General features: G+C 40.7%; 1 protein-coding gene across 2 annotated transcripts in view; it reads left to right on the top strand.

Annotated features, from left to right (window-relative positions):
• Positions 1-1212: 1212 nt before the first annotated feature.
• Positions 1213-20083, top strand: part of osbp2b (oxysterol binding protein 2b) — a 35914-nt gene continuing 17043 nt past the window's right edge. Inside the window, exons 1-2 of one of the 2 annotated variants that reach the window (XM_086111552.1) lie at positions 1213-1511; positions 7587-7795. In XM_086111552.1, the coding sequence (XP_085967678.1) occupies positions 1339-1511; positions 7587-7795 (382 nt within the window). In that variant the 5' untranslated portion in view covers positions 1213-1338. The remainder of the gene's footprint in view (positions 1512-7586; positions 7796-20083) is intronic. The other variant, XM_086111553.1, reaches the window with a different exon arrangement.

The raw sequence follows: 20083 nt of genomic DNA on the forward strand, positions 1-20083 counted from the left end.
TACAAAAGAACATTTTTATCCCCCTCACATGATGAATCAAGTATCTATCTATAAAAACGCGCTACTGTGCCACATGCATCATCTGGAATAGTTCCGAATCAATAGTTATTTGACGGGGGTCGCGGAATCGCCTTCTGTTGATCAATAGGAAAGGGATAATATGCCAATTGGTTGCGTGTCGCCACGGATCACTACTATCCACTAGTTTCAGTGGGAAAAGGGTACTACTGTAGTCGCGTTTCTCCACAATGTGACATTTTTTCACACTAGTAGGACAATTTGGGCATACGATTAGGACAACTACATGTTACTAGTGAGGCAAACCTACTAGAGAGCATCTGTTGCTACTCAGAGAGTCCAGGAGGCCACTAATTCGTGACACAGACACACTAGTTGGCCCTACTAGTATTGATTGCTAGTGCAGCACGATATAGTTTACTCGTAAAGCTGCATTAGTGTGCATTCATAATTCTACTAATGCACCATAGTTGTTTTTAGTGCACTGGATTGTCTTATCAGTGAGGACAAAGAGTGTACTAGTACATGGGCATTAGACTGGATATTGAGCTTGTCGAATAAATACCAAAATGACTTTCTACATAGTTCCTAATATCATTGCAATTGGTGTGGCATTTACAGTCATTTTAATGTTTGGAGCCCACGTGAAGAAATATTTTTTCCAGTGTATTATAATCTGTGTTGTGGATTCTCTCGTGCATGAGAAATGATTAACATCTTGCCAGTCACACCAACTGTCTTTGATTGGTTGTTTTTCCTTTGGTGTTGTGTTTTCTTGCAAATCCAGTTAGACAAACAAGATGGGGCCAGAGAGGCCTAACTTGTTTTTCCACTCCTGTACTGCTTTCGGGTCATACTCAGTTTTAACAAATATACCCCACTGCAAAAAAAAAAAAAAAAAAAAAAAAAAAAAAATTGAAAACCCACTAATTAATTGAAAAATATGTATTTAGAACAAATGGTGTGTATTTATTCGTCTGTCTTTGCCAGCGACATATTGTGACCGCCAGAACAATTAAAATGCCTTTCGACTTGATGCAATTCATCTGTGCCTCCACTTGTTGTGACATTGTCTTTTGACACACAATATACAATATGCACAATATACAATAGGTTGGGAAACCGCTCTACACTACAGTACCCAACAGCAGAAGCGTCATGTGAAAAGGAGGGCACTCGGCTCTCTCGTTCGCTCTCCGACCGGACCCTCCTCCGCTACGCCCTTTCGTCACCGCCGACTTGCTCGCTCGCTCGCGATCCAAGCAGGGTTGCTGTTGGCGGTGTCCCTGTCGCTTGAACCTGCGTGCGGCTGAGCGGAGGATGAGTGAGCAAGGGAAGGGCTCGGCATCCGCTTCTGCTGCGGCCCCGCCAGCGGCTGCAGCTGCAGTAGGCTCGGATACTTACAAAGGTTGGCTTTTTAAATGGACCAACTACCTGAAAGGATACCAGCGGCGATGGTTCGTCCTAAGCAATGGCCTGCTGTCATATTACAGGTAAAAACACACAGACTACAGTCAACAGGCTTGCTGTAAAGAACTAATAATGGACACGGAGCGAGTTCCATTGGTGCATCACTCCAGCTGTATTCAGCGGCTGGCTAGCAGGCTAACTCTCGCTGTCAGGCGGCCAGCTGACAGCCACTTTCAACAACGTGGCTGTTTTGTTCCAAATGGCAGCTGGTTTGGCAGTGGCGACAGGACGTCCGCTGCGCTTGCCGAACTATGTTCTGTCACAAATGTGGCCCTTGATACGTTTGTGACACATAACCGCACTCATTGTAGGAACGACGTCCCCTAGCTCGCCAAGCTAGCTACTTTCATTCTTGATGAGAGTCAAGCTTCATACGCACTCATTTCTAAACATATGGTCCGCCATTTATTTTTTTATTGCCAGGTTTTAATTGGTGATTGTGACGCTTGAAGACGATTCATCGGATCAATACAAAGCAATGTTATTGTGCAATATCTCACACCTGTAGCTGAGGTGTTTCTTGCAGGGCACACGAGCCCCAGACAAAATGCAAACGAAAGAAATGATAAAAACAATCGTGTGACGCAATTATTTTTGTCAGTATGTAGAATAGTTTGCAGCGCTAAGGTGTGTCGTAGCAAATGATCAATTCCATCCCCATCTCAGTTCTGCCAAAATGATAATTTATTCACTAAAAATAATTTTTTTGTTAATCTTCTTTTGCAAATGTAGTGTAATGACAGGCAGAACCATTTAATGGTCTTCACCTAGATGACATTAGGTACACTTAACACGTTTCAGCCTGTTGCCATCCAAACAACACAGTTGCTTTGTGTCCAACTAAACAGGCCTAGATTTCAAACGGAGTAAAAAAAAATGTTTGTACATCAACAACATTGTTTCACGACAGCAATCCCACGGATAAAATGCCACAATATGCCACCTAAACTTGTCTGAATCGGAATTGGTGTCAAGGAAGTATGTCGACGTGATACATCTTGGCAAGAGACACGTTACGTTGTCAGGGAGGAGCTAAGTTTAGACTGGGTTGTTAATGGAAGTTACAGAGAGTCTTTGCCACATATGCTTGTACATCCATATAAATCATTTTTCAAAATCAGTCTTTGTTTTAAATTTTTAGTCAGACATTGTGAGATAAATTCAAAATAATATTAAACTGTTGGGTCATATTTTATTATACTTGCAGTTAATGTAAGCATCGGAAGGGGGAAGTATCAAAAACTCTTATTTATTTTTTTTAAGCTTTCTAATATTTGCTGGGGATTATTGTCACATTTTGTGACACTTGCTTGGTGGTGTGCCGTGAATATTTTTCATCATGTAATATATGTGCCTTGGCTCAGTGAAAGTTGGCAAACACTGATAGTGGACATGTCAGTCTAAATTCTACCTGACACCTTCACCCTCCCGCTTCTTCATTAATCCTCAATCCAATACAAGTGCCGTATCAAAAAGGCAAAGATACATAATGCCCGTTTTCTCGTGACACTGTCAGAAAGGTATTCCGTAGTTTCTTGTAGAACTACGTTGCCACATCCTGAGAGCCAAAAAACATTTTTCAGTTGAATATACAGTAAGTGCACCGACTATATTTCGACATACAACTCTTGAAGGTTACTACAGTATTATCTGTCAAAGCTGTGCGTGACATTGTAAATAATTAAGGAAGTCTAACTTTCAGCTAAGTGGGTGCATTGTGCTTTGTGATGTAACGATCAAAATGGGTTTTTAGAGTATGTGCTGAGGATTTATGTTGTTAAATATTTTGAGGCTTTTAGACATACATTGAAGCAGAGCTTGACATAATGCCCGGAGAGCAGTTCAGGGTATCAGTGATGCTCAAGGACACCACACGGTCCTTTGAGGATTTTAGGGGTGCATGGTCCATGCATCCTCTCTAGCTTTGTCTGACCCCACTTGACAAAGCTCAAAGTTCTTTTATCCTTATTGTTCTTTCGGTCGATGACTTGAATTGGGATCCCATGGTGGCAGTGGGGGGGGGGGGGGGGGATCCTGACCAATCAGCTGCAGCTGTTGCTGATTGTAAAATGGAAGAAATGTCCAGCCAGTTGTTGTATCAGCATACTCACTGAGGAAGCCTCTTTGGCAGTTTTCAATGTAGTGCGTGTCATTTGACACAAAGGTATGAATGTCAGAGCCCGTGGTGAAAGCAGAGCCGCCTGCTGCTGCTGCCCTCTATTAATAGTCCATTATGTTGTAAGGCCATTGCCATCACTGCTCCAGCCCACTGTGTGTATGAACTGAAGGATTTTTTTTAATGGCAGACTAAATGTTTTTTTTTAATCTTGTGAGAGAAGTAAAAATAAAAAGTGTGAGCCCTGACAACATGTTAAGTGTAACCAAATGCCCCTGCGTGTTAATGACATTTTTATTTCCTGTTGTATTGTTATGCAATCATCAGATGAATAATATCATTACCTTCTTAAAATAATGGGACAAATCATACTTGGTAAAACTTTTTTTTTTTGCATCTCATGATACTGATGATACATCTCGTGATAATGATCATTAATGAAACAGATTATTCAGTTCTATCCCCAAAATGAAATGCAATACAATACAATACGTCTTCATACACCACTTTCAACACTGTGCTTTACAGAACATTTAACATAAAATAACAATAATACAACAGAACACATAACATAAAATTTCAACTATGCCTTTTTATTTTCTTTTTGTTGTTTTCCATCATGTTTTAGATTTAAATGGGAATTACAAAATGTAAAGAAACATGCTTTTCATCATATTATATTTTTCATCATAAAAAAGTACATCAATAATTATATTATAATCAATATTTGGTTTGTTCAGAGTTTTTTTTGTGCCCCCCCCCAATAAATAAATAATACAATAAAATTGAGAGGCCATAGTTTAGTCGTTTTTGGAACCCCGTAGCGACTTTGTTGCAAGTTTTCAAAAAAGCAAGTAACAAATGTAATTCACGCTCAGAAACAGACGTGTGCAGAATTGAATTTGAAAGGTATACTGTATCCGCTTCAATATGAGACAATCTGAGACGTATTTTGATATATTTTAAAGTGGAACGATTCAATTTGGTTCTAAATCAAAACCATTTTTCTGATTGGGATTGTTTTTCTTGTTTTTTATTACACCCTGAATTAAGATGCAAAATATTTGCAACAGTTGGACTTTTTTGTACATTCTAGTGTTTTTACGATCTTAACGATTGAATTTTTTGGAGCCTCTATATTGATCACATGACAATAAACGCAGATGAAATATGCCAAACAGATGCATATTTATCATCAGCATAAGAAGCTGTGATCAGTATTTTTTTTGCCCTCTGTCAAAGGTCAGATTTCATGTTGTTGTGGCGAGTAGTACTTCGGGCAGTTGGAGGTCCAGTCGGTGATCTGAGGGAGCTCTTTCATTGCCAAGGTCTGTCGCTTTGAAAGTAACACGTTCTGCTCCTTAACTTGTCGTGGAGAAGGCAAAGTGCACTGACAGAACAGCAAAATCAATACCTCAACTCAGCACCTGCCTCTGTTAAATTGTAATGACTTTTATTGAGATGCATCTGTCTTATCGAGATTTTACCCGTTGGACTCACAGGACGACATGGGTGGCTTTTTTTTTTCCTTCATTCCCTATCAGGCTTCTTGTTGCGTATTCACCCAGACAACCTTCTTACCTAAATTATTTTTAAGTCTTCATTCCATATTCAATTTCCTCATTTAGTTTTGCTTCTCGTTTTAATGCTGTCAGCTCCTCTTACGCGCCTCTTTAATGAGATCTGGCTGGCTGCTTTAAAGAAGATTATAAGGTATTAAATGGCTAAATGCTGCTTGATCTGCCAAATCAGTGAATCTGCTCCGGTCGTTCTTAGAAGAGCAGGCCTGTCATAGCGTGTGTGTGTGTGTGTGTGTGTGTGTGTGTGGTGGTGGGGGGGGGGTGCGCATGGTTTTGTATTATGTTTTTTTTTTGCGGGGGGGGGGGGGTGTGAAAGTGATACCTTAAAGAAAGGAAAGAGTTCCAAGCTCTATCTTAATTGTTTCAGTCATCTACTTGCTCGTGTCCGTTTTGAATGTATTTGTTTGGCTTTGCTATCTTATGTTCCCCTTGTCCTCATCAGCAATCCTTTGGTACCTTCCCACTGTGTTGCACGATACAACATTGTGAGCTACAACAAAGTTATCTGAATTCTCCAGCTGGGTGTTGTCATTTCCTTGTCCTGTCCCTGTTTGCACTATGTCAGCATGCTCTGTTATTCACCCGCTCGTATTCCATCATGACTTGCTCCAGATTTGGATTTGTTTTATGATGGGTGTGCGCACAAAGGACGAGTGAATGACACGCGGTATTCTGACGGGTGCACAACCTACCCTCAGCTTCTTCCCCTCTCACCTCATGCAACATAATGCCCCTGTGGTTTAGCTTCCATGGATGAATCCATAACCTTTGTATGGCCTCACCTTCCCACTGTGTAGATCTGGACCTCCTCTTACCCATCCAGCTTGCAGACCCATTTAGCACAAGTACTCTGAATTTGGGCCGGTGAAAGAAATCTTGGCTGCTGACTGCTTCTTGTGCCCCCTTATGTGGACTTGTCTGAACAACTGAATGCGTCGCTTGTTGCGGATTAACACAAGCAAGTGAAAGCTGCTGGAGCGGATTCAGCGCCAACCCCTCCAGACCAAAATGAGGCGGCAACCACCTTGTCAGTGTCAACTGTGACTGGAGTTTTTGTTGAGCTTAGTGCTTTGAGAGCCAGATGCTAGTGGCAGTTAGGCCTCACTCTGGAATTACTGAATGGGTATTAGCACCCACAGACCACATGACTGTATGCTCTCAAATGGCTGGTTTTGGACCAATGGGAGAACATTTTCACATCTAGCATGTGATACTGCAGTTTGGTTCGGCATGTTAGATTATAAAACCTGTATAGGCTTTTCTTTCTAATGTGAAATTATGCCCAGCTATTGCTTGCAGCCAGTGTTGGGGAAGTTCATTTTTGACGCAAACTAGTGCGAAGTTCAGTTCACAAGTTATTTTAATGCACTTGTTCAGTTCACAGTGCATATAAAAAAATTAAACTAAGGTCATTGTTCCAAAAATGAACTGATTCATAGTCTTTGTTGTGATTTTTTTTTTTTAACAGTACGTTACTGTGATCCATTACATTCACAGTACTGGAATTTCCCCTTTGCCACCCATTCAGTCTACACTAGTCGATAATTGCTACTTTCACACTACAATGTCATGAGGAAAAACTTGTTACCGGTACTTGAATGCTCTTTTTTTTTTAATAAGAAATTAAAAGAAAAACAAGACTGGAGTCTTCAATTTTCAAGCACAATTATAATCTAACATAGGAACCAGTCTAAGGTAGGAAATGAGCTGTCACACGCACACACAAAAACACACCCTAACTAAACCCCATCCCGTCTTCAGGCTAAAATGATGACTCACTTCTGACTTCCCCCTCCAAACTGCCATCATGCTTTTTGATGACTCATGCGGCCGTGCGAGGCTCTCCGGCTTGGGTGCTAAATAAGGTCCTTATTCCCCTATATGAAGGCTTATTTACCGTGTGTTCAGCCAGAACGAAACCTGGCACTCTTGATTAAAAACAAACAAACTCTCGTCCAAATGCCATTCATAGGCGCCAGAATGGGCGGATTAGCAAAACCATTCATCGGGCAGAAATACACTACGTTAGGTTTACATTCGCCCAATGTATGAAAAAGTGCATGAATGTTCGTTCGTTGGACTCATTCAGCCGAGACGGATAAGATTAATTTGAAATCTTATAAATTAGTTTTGGGAATCAAAGTTTGTGGTATATTTACTAATTCAACTCTTTTTCAGGGAATGGGGGTGGGACGGGGCTTTGTTTTTCTTTTCCTCCACACGTTTTTAAATCACCATTCCCATAGTCATTCTGTTTGCTCACAGTTTTTTCTTTTTCTCTTTTCGTACCAGAGCAGACAGTGAAATAGTTTTGTCGACATCCATGGCCCGCCCAATGGTGGCGCTTGCACAAAATATTTCTTGTGCCAACTTGCCTCTCCATGCGTGCTTTCCTTTTGCAGGACACAGGCGGAAATGGCGCACACATGCCGTGGGACAATCAATCTGGCCACCGCTCACATCGACACAGAGGATGCCTGCAACATTGTCCTGAGCAGCAGTGGCCGCACCTACCACCTGAAAGCTAGTACCGAGGTGGAGCGGCAGCGATGGATCACAGCCCTTGAGTTGGCTAAAGCTAAAGCCATTCGCATGATGAATGACCAGTCTGGTAAGTAAGTGCAGGCGGCTACTTATTTGTAGGAAGTGGAGCGTCCGTGAAATACTAAACTTCAACTGCTTTTCCATTGTTCGACCCTGAAACAGCCTGCTCCCACCCTGGGTGTTCGCTTTTCTGTTGCACTTTTTTGGGGCCATGCAGTTCAAAAGGAACAACTTTTTAAAACCTCCTCTGAGGTGGTTCTAAAACGTGCTGTGACATCACTGTCATCTGATTGGCTGAGAGATGTAGCCGCTTCTTTAAGAGATGTGGCAAGTAACTGCACATGCGCATTTCTTGGGTTTAAGAGGTGCCAAGTTATCAAAATACAGTATATACAATACACATCATTTGTGTTTTACCACAACACTTAATCATATTTACAATGTCATATGTACCAATGGATGAAATAGTGTAGCTTGTGGAAAAATATTTTAGCAAATGGCGCGCCCTGCTCACTGGGTGCCTTTACTTGAATGAGAGATCACCAAGTCTCCAAAGGGAGGGCGAAGTGCGCTCTGTTGAACCTCTCCGGAAGTTCCATTTTTACTACAAGCTTCACTATTTCAACCATTTGTACTTAGGAAATTTTAATTATAATTTAGTCTTGTTGCAAAACACAAAATATGTGGCTTGCATATGCTGCATTTTTATGCATTGACGGCGGACGGCTGCCTCTTGCTGACTTAAACCCGGAAATTGACTTTTATCCTGTGTGAAAGCTTTACGACATTGCCACATCATGCAACAGTAATTCATATTTTGAATTGCTGCAGAACTACTCTTGAAAACCTAATGGCAGAATCCCGCATACTGTGACTACAGAGTGGAGGTTCAGTAGGGCTTGAATCATTTTGAGTGCAACTGCACCAATGTGTTTGAAGTGTTACCTATGATGAAACATTTGTATTTGTGTAGCCTTTGTGAACTTAAAGTCACCATAGATCGAGATAATAGACTTTTGTCCAAATGCTGATCTCCTTTGCGCCCGGATGTTTGAAATTCAGCCGAGGTAATGTTTCCATTAACACCCTTTCTTTTACACAATTGGCATTCCAGCTTGAGCTAGGAGAAGGCGGCCAAGTATCCTCGTTGCTGTTGGATAACAAAGCAGAGTATGCTTGGCTGGTGTTGATGCTCAGAGGCTGTGGGAAAGACCTTTTCCTCTACTTTTCTTACTGGCCATATCCCAAAGCCTGTTTGTCGCTAAGAGGAAGCTCATAGACTTAGTGAGGCTAAATATTCCTGGTCCCCAATTTGAAAGTCAGATGACTACATATAGACCGGCAATGCAGTACCAGTAAATATAAGGGATGGGCTTTGCATCCCTGGATATTTTGTCAAATAATATGGAATTGCGCACACTGATGCCCAGCCTCTACAGAACCTTGAGTAGCTTTATTTGTGTATTTCATTTCAGTGTTGCATGACGATTGCAAGCAACTATTTTGATTTGTTTTACTGTTTATTGTATATGTTAAATTGCTCCATGTAAAGCACTTTGTATGCAGCGATGGCTGTTTGAAAGTGCTCTATAAATACAGTTGACTTGACTTGACTTGAACTATTCAAAGGAAGATACACATTCATGCTAAATAAGATGATTTTTAAAGACGGTAAGAATATGAATGATGTATCTGTTCAGGCTTGTGGTTTTTTGGTGAACAGTGAGCGACTTCGTGTAAGCACTTATCAGGATCAGGCATTTTTCGCGCTCAGAGAGAACATCACACACTCTTGGGCAAACACACCTCAGTGACAAGGTGCCTTTGTTGATCAAACATCACCATTCTATCAGGAACAAAGAGTTGCTATTGATCCTCTTTTAGTCCCTCTGGAATCTGCAGGGAAAATGTGTTGACTCCGCAGAGAATAATCCTGATTCTATGGAGAGCAAATCTTGATTCTGTGACTTGAAAGTTGATTTTTCCGTGAGCATTTAAAAAAAAAAACACACACCAAAAATTACCAGTTCTAAAGCAAATAAATGTACTTGAATGAAGTTAGAATTTTTGGAAATATCTGCAAAACACTGTGGAACATTGTGGTTATAAAATAATCAAATTTGTATTTTCTTTGTCCCTTCTAGGGCAGATTACTAAAAAACATAATAATAATAATAATAATAATAAACTATTATTATAACAAGTGATAATAAAGCAAAGATCTAAAGTGTAACTAGCCACTTGACCTGTATATTAATGTAAACATACTGCATAGCTAATGAAAATAAATGTAATTCAACCAGACATTTCTTCTGCGTGGCAATAGCATGACGTCATATTTACTGTCCGTCTCTATATAATGACAAGAAATAAAAGCATCACCTCATTTATTCCCCATAATAATCTCACTACCTCCTGCACCAGTCCTCTGTCAAAGATTATTTAAAAAATGAGGCGCTAAACGTTTGGTCAAATTTACTTCCGTAAACACAGCCGTGTGTCGTAGTCTTTTCTGTTCGTCACTCGACGTCGTGCTTCGCGCGTATGCGTGTCACGGTGTCGTGGACGTCTTCAGCATTCGTTTTTGGACGTGTGAACGAGAACAAAAAAGAACGGAGTGAAAAAAAATCGAATTGGGCAACACACGCCTGCAGTATGAATGCAGCCTGATATTTGCGATATCTTAATGCTGGGTTGAAATCTACATCAAATGTAAAATTCTGCACCACGCAAATTCCTGCGGAGACTAATGAGGCGTGCAAAGATTTTATCATTGTGTGTATTAATCTATTTCTGAGACACTACAGTATGCTTTGGTGGGACTTTTAAGTAAACTCGATTGGATTTCAAGAGCCTTACAACACTGAGGCTTTTGTCAGCAGATGGCACTGTTCATTCACCGTCCCTTCACATCAACGTTGGTGCTTGAGGGAGAAGATATCGTGTACCTGTATTGAAAACAAGTCCGTTAAAAAGATTCAATAGAAATCATTAAAGGTAATCAAATTATTGAATATAATCAACTCACTTTTATTGATTGAGCACTTAAAAAAAACAAATGTCACTGAAAGTGCTACAGTTAAAGTTAGAATAGGTTCAGTATTCAGTGAAAAATTCAAGAGCGGAGTGACTCTTCAGTTTTTTCCCCAATGGCGTCCGTATGTAAACTAGACAAAATATCAAATAAGAATTTGCAAATTCGAATATTTTCCAACAAAATCACTTTAAACAATTCTACCACAATTAATGCCTGGTCTACAATGAACTTTATTTGTTTATAAATGTGAAACAGCACACGAGGCTCACCAGACACAGGCGGAGATCATTATGTGATAATGTAAACAGTAATTTGACTAGGTGGCGAGGTGGATTCACCCGCATTTTCAGCAAAGTTGGTATCTGTTACATTGCTCAAAAACACTGTGAGCTCTGCCAATTTTCGCATTTATCTTCATCGCCATGCACATTGTGGGTTGCTTTTCTCCCTGCTTATTTTGAATGCACACAGCTGCAATTTGCTTTCATATGTAGCAGTTGACATACTGGTTTTATTAAACAGAGCATTCCACTTTGCAAACACAGAACAAGACAGCCTCTTGTGTGTTTTTCAAGCTTGAAGTGGAGTTCAGAAATGACAGTGCATGACATTGCAATTCTTTTTTTATAGTCCATTTATTTGCATCTTATCTTCACTTGGGTTACAGGTGAGCTGGTGCCTACCTGTGCGGTAAATCATATCATTTCTGCTACGTTCCACTGAAATGAGTCACTTTAAAAACGTTGCTTTCTTTGTAGGGTCTTGACATTGTCATGTGACTGCCTGTCTCTGTTTAGTTGCTGAAACTGAGTCAAACGTCCCTCTTAGTTACATTGGAATGGTAAAATAGAATATTTGACAGTCTTTATGACATACAAATAAAATATGCAGAGATAAAATACAAGTGGTGGGTGAAATGTAGCTCAATGTAACTGAGTAAAAGTAGTGTTTCTTCTGAACTAAAGAGTTGAAGTAAAAAGTATGTTGCATGAAAACTACCCTAATAACTACAATTTATTCTCATTCTCATTACTACTACTTTGTTCCTAATATACTGTCCGGTATATTATAAGTTACCCCATCTGAGTACAAATTTAGATGAAACTACACAGCCAAAAGTTAGACGTGCCCATCTAGTCATTTGATCTGTTTGACTTTGAAGCCTCCAGGCTCGGGTGATTCTTTTTTTAAAGTGGGTCTGCAAGTTTGGGAATAAACTGTTTGATGACTGTCAAGAACTCTTCTTCATTGCGTTTGTTGGTTAGCATATATATAGAATTTGTGTTCTGGCTCCATATTGGTCTGGCTTCATTTTACTGGTGCTCTCTCCGTGGTCCTGAATCTGAGACAATGTGAAGAAAGATCAAGAACACCATCATTTTTTTTTTTTTTTTGCTTGCGTTTTCCACCCCTCCTCCCATTTTCCACATCAGACTCCGCCCACCCCTACCCTATATTCTTTCTAGTATTCGCTCTTCTTCATTTGCCTTTTTACTCTGTGGTTTTCTGGCCTCCTGGTATCTGTGTTTCGCTCGGTTTTTCTGTTAGTTTTTTTCGGAGAGTTCTTTTTTTTTTCCCCCTCATCAACTTTGGAGCAGAAAGAGTCGGTCTTGTAAGTATGTGGCTCATATTTCCTTGTCTTACTGTGTGTGTGTGTGTGTGTGTGTGTGTGTGTGTGTGTGTGGTGTGTGTTTGTATAGGAGCTGCACTCTATCCTAGCAGGAGTGGGATATTAATCCATCTGTCATTTCTACTATTACACAAACGCTACTATTCATTTTGCATGTATTTGACTTTTCTGTGATAATACCGATTTAATTTGAAATGCTTATCAATTATTTGAATAATTAAACTAGGTCCACTATTTATAGGCATATATTAAGGAAAACTATATTTACATTATGCAATATGCCTAATCAATTTGCAGCTGCCCCTATTTACATATTTGTTGTAGTATTTGTCATGCACTCTGTCCTGCTTTCTGTACCTGCATGTATTTGAGAGACAATCTTCCAAAAGGGTAGATGGCAATATTAGCATGTTATTTGTATTGAATGTCACTCCTTTCATTTGGAGGCTGAGTCACAAGATCATCGGCAGTGAATGTTGTTGATACCACATGACATTACATTCAGTGTAGACCAGGGGTGGGCAATTAATTTTGCTCAAGCGCAACGTGAGAAACTGTAAGTGGTTATCGAGGGTCACCACAACCTGCTCACCTCAATTGTGTTAGGTTCATTTAATGTTTTTGAATTTGTACATGTGCAAAAATAAAGTATGTTTTTCTATTATTAAATCATATACGTGTTCAAATCATAAGCAGTCATATTAAAAATGTGTACAATGCATTCAACATTCACAAAAAACATGTCTACATGTTATCAGTCTGGAACTACCAAATCATTATCGGGCCAACGCTCCCTTTGCTCGTCACTGTGAAGGGAATAAGTGTGTTGCAAACATGAAACAAATTGTTTTTTTCAGACACGCTGCTCTTGCTCGTGCTTGCTCACACCCTTAATTAAACAACAGTTTCAACTGTCTCATTGCTAACCTATTGTGAAATGCGATTAAGATAAAAGTATTACACTTTTCAATACAGCATAAAGACCTTGCGGAGGGCAGGTCAGAGACTTTGGACTAGCCGCCGGGTCCGGTGTGGAGCCACCCTGGAATTCAGCTCAGGGATGTGACAGTTGGTTGTACAGCAACAGTTACTTCCCAGTGGAAGGTGAAAACATAACCATGAATCTTTTTTGTTGTTGTAAAGGTTGTCAGAGAGGCGAGCAGAACAGACAGAAAATGAAATGGCTTGTTTGATGTCCTTCCTTTGGTGTAAACACCTCACTCTGACGTGATATTTCCTAGCTTAATCTGATCCATAGGTTTCTTTTTAAAGCAACATGGCCACACTTGATACCATGCCAGCTAGCTTTCCAGAAATAGCTGACTTTTGCTGTCAGCCAGCAGACAGACAGGGAAGCAGAAGGGCTGTGAGGGTGCTGTACACTCTGGTTTTAGTTGAGTAGATCACGGTTGGCCGGCCTGACCAGTCCTGTCTCCTCTCTGCTTTCAACTCCCTCCCCCTCCGCCCCTCTCCAATCTGCACTGCAATGAGAGAAGCGTGTGGAGGGGAATTGGAAATGTGCAAGGCTTTGTGGATGTGTGTGGTGTATTTGTTTCCGGAAGCAAAGCGGAAGAGTGGATGGGAATGACTGGGAGGAGCACCCGAGTTCCTTTCCCACATCCTTGGGGTGGCGTTGTACGTATGTCCGTGAATATGTATGCGCGTGCGGTTACGCTGCAATGCTAACTGGAAAAAGTGTCCGCCTCAGCCCCCTCCTCCACTCTGCGATGCGTCTCGAGGAGCGTGTAGTGGAATCAGGGCCGCACAGAGTGGGATGAAGGGCCGGAGATGCTGGGAGCCGAGAAGCGTCCGCTCCCTATGCGCCTCGGGCTGCTTGAGTAAACTCAACCAGGGTCAGTACTGCTTTGGCCAGGAAACGGGGAGCTGTCACACTCCTCCTCTCCATCTGTCAAACGAAAAACCTTCCGCATCATGCTATGTGAAACTCAGCCGAGCTGAAGCCGTCATCCATCCATCTCTTTCGGGCATCTGACACCAAGGATGCTCGGAATTCGACAGCCTCCTCCTACAATGCAGCAAATGCAGGTACATGCTGTAATAGGAACAGAAGCAGCCTGTCCTGCCATTTGCCCTTCTCGCTGCATGCTGTGCTCATCTCTTTCTGTCTTCCTTCCATGCTGTTTTAAGTCCCACTTACTGCCACTTCTTTGCGCTTGCTCCGCTTTCCATTCGCATGTGTGGATGAGCTGCAGGTATGTTGTGTCTGAAAATTATTTGTCAAGAATTCAAGGCTTCATTGCTCTTCCATTTCTAATGTAAGAAAGTAAAGTTCACATGAACCAAAATCAAGATACTTTTTTTTTTTTACCAAGAAAAGTTACTGCACTTTTTCTTTCCGCTGCTCCTACTTTAGACATCCTTTCCAGGCCTGTGGGCGTGTTGGACACTTTTATGTGGAGCAGCTGTGCTCTTATGCCCTGGGCTTTCCGCCCCCTCTGGCTGCTGTTTGTTCATTCAAATGAGTTTGTCTGTGGCACCACAGATGGGATTGTTTTAAGGCCTTTTGCTGTCAGCTTCAGCACTCACTCCTCTATATTGAAGGGAACTCAAAACAATGAGTCATATTTAATACAGATCCACCCCAAACATTCCTCATTGTGACATGTTATCAGGTTCTATAACAACCAAAATACTCTACAAGAGTATTCCCGTGTTACGCATAACTTTACCGGTGCTGAACAAAACTGGAAAACATTTGTGGAACACGACAGATGTGTTTTGTGTCTCCTGACTCAGGCTGCAGTTTATCCAATCAGAAGAGCGTGCTCGGACAAGAATGAGGCTTGCAGATGCGTAGTAGTGGCCTTAATAATGAAGAAATACACAGCCACACAGCGCAACAGTTGCGCAACACGAAAGAGCAGGTCATTATGGACAATGTGTAACTCTTTAACCAAAGACCATAACAGTTTTTTTTTTTAACTCTGACAGAATGGCCAGAATTATTCAGTCGGTGGCGACATCATATTTGGGACTGAATTATAATATATGCTATACAGTACATTATAGATGTTCTGAACGTCAACATGAAGATATATTCGTTAAGTGGACGTCTAACTTTTAATTCAAGACGACCGGAGTATCACTTCTTTGATAAACTGGTTCAATTGCTCTTGACCGTAGCTGCTCATTAATTATGGATATTGCAATTCCTTTCTGATTTATTTATTTTTTAATAAATTCAGGTTGAGAATTTTTGCAACATTTACACCTGTCATTACAAAGCAAGCGATTCAACGCAAAAAGGAGCAGCAGTTCACCTTACTTATCCTTGAAATTATACTTCAACATTTACTGTATAAGGTTTTATAATTAAAGATTTAATCAAATATGTGTACAGCTGAAGTCTTTGTCTCAAATATGTTAAGTATAATCACTGTTGAAATATTTTAAACATGCTGGTACCCGCATACACTTCCTAGCGAGGGGAGCAAACCCTCGTTCGCGGTTTGTCACTTATTGCGGCCCGGTCCTGTTCCCCTTTACCCGCGATAAGTCAGGGATCACTGTACTGTAAATGGTGTATATAATAATACTTTTCAGCGGTTGTCGCAAAGGGCAGCATTCAAGACTACAGCATTGACTGGGAGCGGAAATGTAGCGTTAATAGAGTACGGTAGTATCAAATATATGGAGCAAAGTAAGAACTTTCGATCTATTATTAATAATAATCGGGCCCCCCAGGTCTGTTGGCACACTTGTGGATCACCTTATGTGATTCTGCACTCGATAATCACTTCTTGCTGTATCATATTGAGTTCATCATTTCAAAATGTGCAGATCTTAATGTGCATACTTAGAGTGCTTTGATGCCGCCGGTACGATTTGTGTTGATCTCTGCCCTGGTTTTGATGGCCTTCGTTGTGGCTCATTATCTTGTGGCTCTGACACCAGGCTACTTAGGAGTGTGATGAATCCCCATCTTGCCATGTTTTTGGCTCACCGACTCACGGTTCACAATCTCACTAAATTGTTTTCCATTTGCATCAATGTTATCCGGTGTGAGATCGTAACAGCAGGAGAAGGGTTCCTGAAATGTTCCACTATTAACTACACGCGTTAAACAAAGCACTTGTACGAGAAAGGTTTGCTTTTATCAAACCAAAAATGTGTATCAATTCTATGCTCATTGTTCTTTACATTTGAGCTTGCGTTTGACATGCACAGTAGCAATTTAATGTTTCACCATTAAAAAACAAAAACCAAAAACAGGTATATCGTGCACTGTAATGGAAAAAAAAAGAGCACAACAGTGCGACAAGAATTTGGTGATAACAAATGGACGCTCACTTCACTAGTTTGCTAATCTGGATATATTAAGTGGTTGAAATGTGTTTTGATAGTTATTTTTTCATATGCCGTTTTGATGTGTCTCTCACTACTCTGTGTGGACAGAGTGCACAATCACTGAGCAGATGCAATGAAGGTCAAAGGAGTGATGCAAAGTTCCCATATATGACCTGTAAATTTGTATGCCCTCTGAGGGCGGGGAACAGTGACGGTGCTGGCAGAAACACGTGCAAGGTGTTGTCCAAGGTGCTATTATGCGGGTGGGAACTGGTCTACCCTTGAAGCATGACTTGTGTGATAATGGGCTACAAGCATTGCCTCATGGTGCTCCATTCTCTACACCAGTGGTGCACAGGGTTTTTCAGCATGCGAGCTACTTAGAAATGGTTAAAAAGGATCTGCTTTCATCTGCAAAAATGGTCAACATATTTATTTCTGAACACATTGAGTGTTCTCCTTATGTGCAATATTTGTTGATGGTCCTTTCAATTCTGCACGAACTGATGTTGCACAATACAACTCAGTACTTTTGTTTTTGTCATTACCTTACTCTGATGACTTGCGCTGAATGGAATTAGCCAGGGATGAGTAGTCCAGAGAGTAGCTGCTGACAGCCACTCCAAGCGCTCTTCCAAATGATAATCATGGTGGAGCAATATCACAGAAGTGGAGCCAAATACTGTATACCCAATGAAGAAGCACATTTATTGATTTTGAGTTAGACGTCGAACACGCTGCGACTATATGGCATTGTGGAATGAAAAGGTCATCCTTTCATTCCATAGAGAAGTGGTAGGTTTTTGGCTGATTGCTTTGTCCAGCCCTGTCATTCATTTGTATACCTTTTCATAAGTTTAATAGAAAGGTGGTTGTACACTCAAAATATCAGAAGCACGGAGATAATAATTTATAAATATATATTTTAGAGTATCAAATAAGACGCTTGAGAGGCTTAGCTGGGGCTACACGGACTTCTGATGGGGCTGCAGCACCTTCTAGACCTGTAAATTGCAGGAGTGTCGCTGTTATTTTTTTGCAATGATCCGGTTGAATTTGGTTTCGGAAGCAGAGCATCGTGCTCTGTGCGGCGGGCCTTTACCACGAAGGCTATGTAATGCATTGAGGTACACACATGCATGGATACATTGGTATGAAACAACACGCACGCAGATGCAGTGAATGCACCTTCACTCACAGTCACGCGTACATAAACAAACACAACAAACAATTCTATTGTAGCATAAAATTGTGATTTATTTCTGAAGCACAGTGGCAGTGCAATGTGAATTGAATTATTTGACATTTTTTGATTACTTGGTTAATGTCGATGACTGTTAGTGACTTCTAATTAAAAAATGTGCATCCTCTTGGACTGAACCAACAGTAATATCGTTATTGAGATATCTGACACGAATGTCGTGTTAAGAAATTCGCAGAGCCCTAGTTTTTTTTTAACTTGGACAATTATCACATCTTTTTGATTTTTAATTAATTGAACGTCCGAAAAAAAAATGAAACCTCAAACATTTGCTGTAACACTCCACGATGAACAAGTCATGCTCATTGTAGCTGCTTTGGCTAAAGTCGGATTGTTTAATTCTCGTGTACGTTAGTGAGGGATATGGCTTTGGTCAAAGAATCTGGGGTTGGGGATGAGGATTAGTGAAGTGAGGCTATATTTCAAAATTTGCTCCTAGTTTTAAAACTGCATGCGAACTCTCCCTTCCTGCAATACGATTGTATATGGAGGATTTAACTTTGAACATCAAAGACTTGACACAGATGCCGTGTATACTCTTCTTTGAAGCTTTCAGCCCCAACTCGTAGCTGAGTTTTTTGGAAGGGGAATTGGGGCATCAGGCGCTGCTGCTATAAACAGTCCCTGTGTTAACAAACATGCTTGTGGACATGTGACCGTTTATTTTAAGTGGCATCGATGAGAGCCGCTAAACTTGCTGGTTGATTGAGGTTGAGGAGTCAGAGCATGCTGCAGCTAGTGCATTTGCTGCTTCATACGCCCCAAAGGCTGTGTATCTCATATCGATTGTATCACTGGGATGCTATTGATCCGTTTCTTGTTAGAACTATGCACGTATGTTACGAGGCTGAATGGAAAGATAAAGCTCTGAGTGGAGACTTGGGAGTGACAAGCTTACTGGCAGGTTGCACAATCAATCTGGGAGCTGTGTCAAAGCATCGGTCTTCAAAACGTCTTACTTGTTGTTGTTTTTTATTATTTAACGTATTTATTCAGGTAAGGCGAGTCTCTTTTGCAAGGCGAGGGTAAAACAAGGCGAAATAAGAGCAAATGCAGAGACACATTCACCGAACCGTGCAATGTGATGTGCAAACACTATACACAAAGCTAAACATATTCACAAAACACAAAATAAAAAGAACAATACAATCATAAATAAGCAAACCAAATACACTTTGGCAATCCAAATATTGCTCATCTGCCTATAGACTACAACCACAACTATAAGCATTGATGTCTGGTTTTAAGGAACTATGGTCTAGCCGAATGCTCAAACTGACTCACTTCAAGAGTCAATATTTTTTCCCCTTTTCAAGCAATCCAGAGCACTCACTCGCTGTTACGTTTGTCCATCCCTCCCTCCTTGGTTTCTAATAACCATCCTTTTTTTAAAATCCATGTGTTGCTGTGGCCGTAGTTAAAATATAGTGGACATAGTTTTTATTTCGTTTTTCAGACACTGTAGTCCACAAATTATCTGTGGGGGGCTGAGAGGAGGGTTACTATTATGCAAATCAACCACATGGCTACATCACAATCTGGCAAGAATCAGAATGGCTCACTATCTCTCTCTCTCACACACGCACACCTTCTATCTATCTATCTATCTATCTATTATCTATAATTTTTTATATATATATCACACCTATTATAATGAATTCACTTAGTTATCAGAGTATTGAATAGGGGAGACTTTTGGGGAGGGAGGTGTTTTGTAGGAAACCACTGCATTTAAGTCTTTCCTTCCATTCAAATACTGTAGTCAGCTTTCTTAGCTGCTGTTTTTGTGACACTGCGGAATGTTCCTTGTGTTGTGTTGCAATATTCAGATCTTTGTATTTGAATTGAAATTGTTCGAGAAAAAAAGATATATGATGTAATTTTTTGTTGTTGTAAGAAGTCTCAATAATTTGGTTGTCGATGTACTCATTGCTTTCCCTTCCTAATGCAACTTTTATTTCCAGTTTATTTTGTGTGCGTCTGTTCGATGATGTCGGTGTGAGTGAGGAATGCAAAGCTGACACCGCAACATTTCAGTTTAACTTCTGGTACCCGCTATAATGAGGCCTTACCACTGGAAGAGGCAGGTGCAAGCCTAATGGGTACGGACAAGTTAGGA

Source organism: Hippocampus guttulatus, chromosome 5, assembly GCF_054856545.1.
Source record: "Hippocampus guttulatus isolate MCC_2025c chromosome 5, RoL_Hgut_1.0, whole genome shotgun sequence".
NCBI lineage: Eukaryota > Metazoa > Chordata > Actinopteri > Syngnathiformes > Syngnathidae > Hippocampus > Hippocampus guttulatus.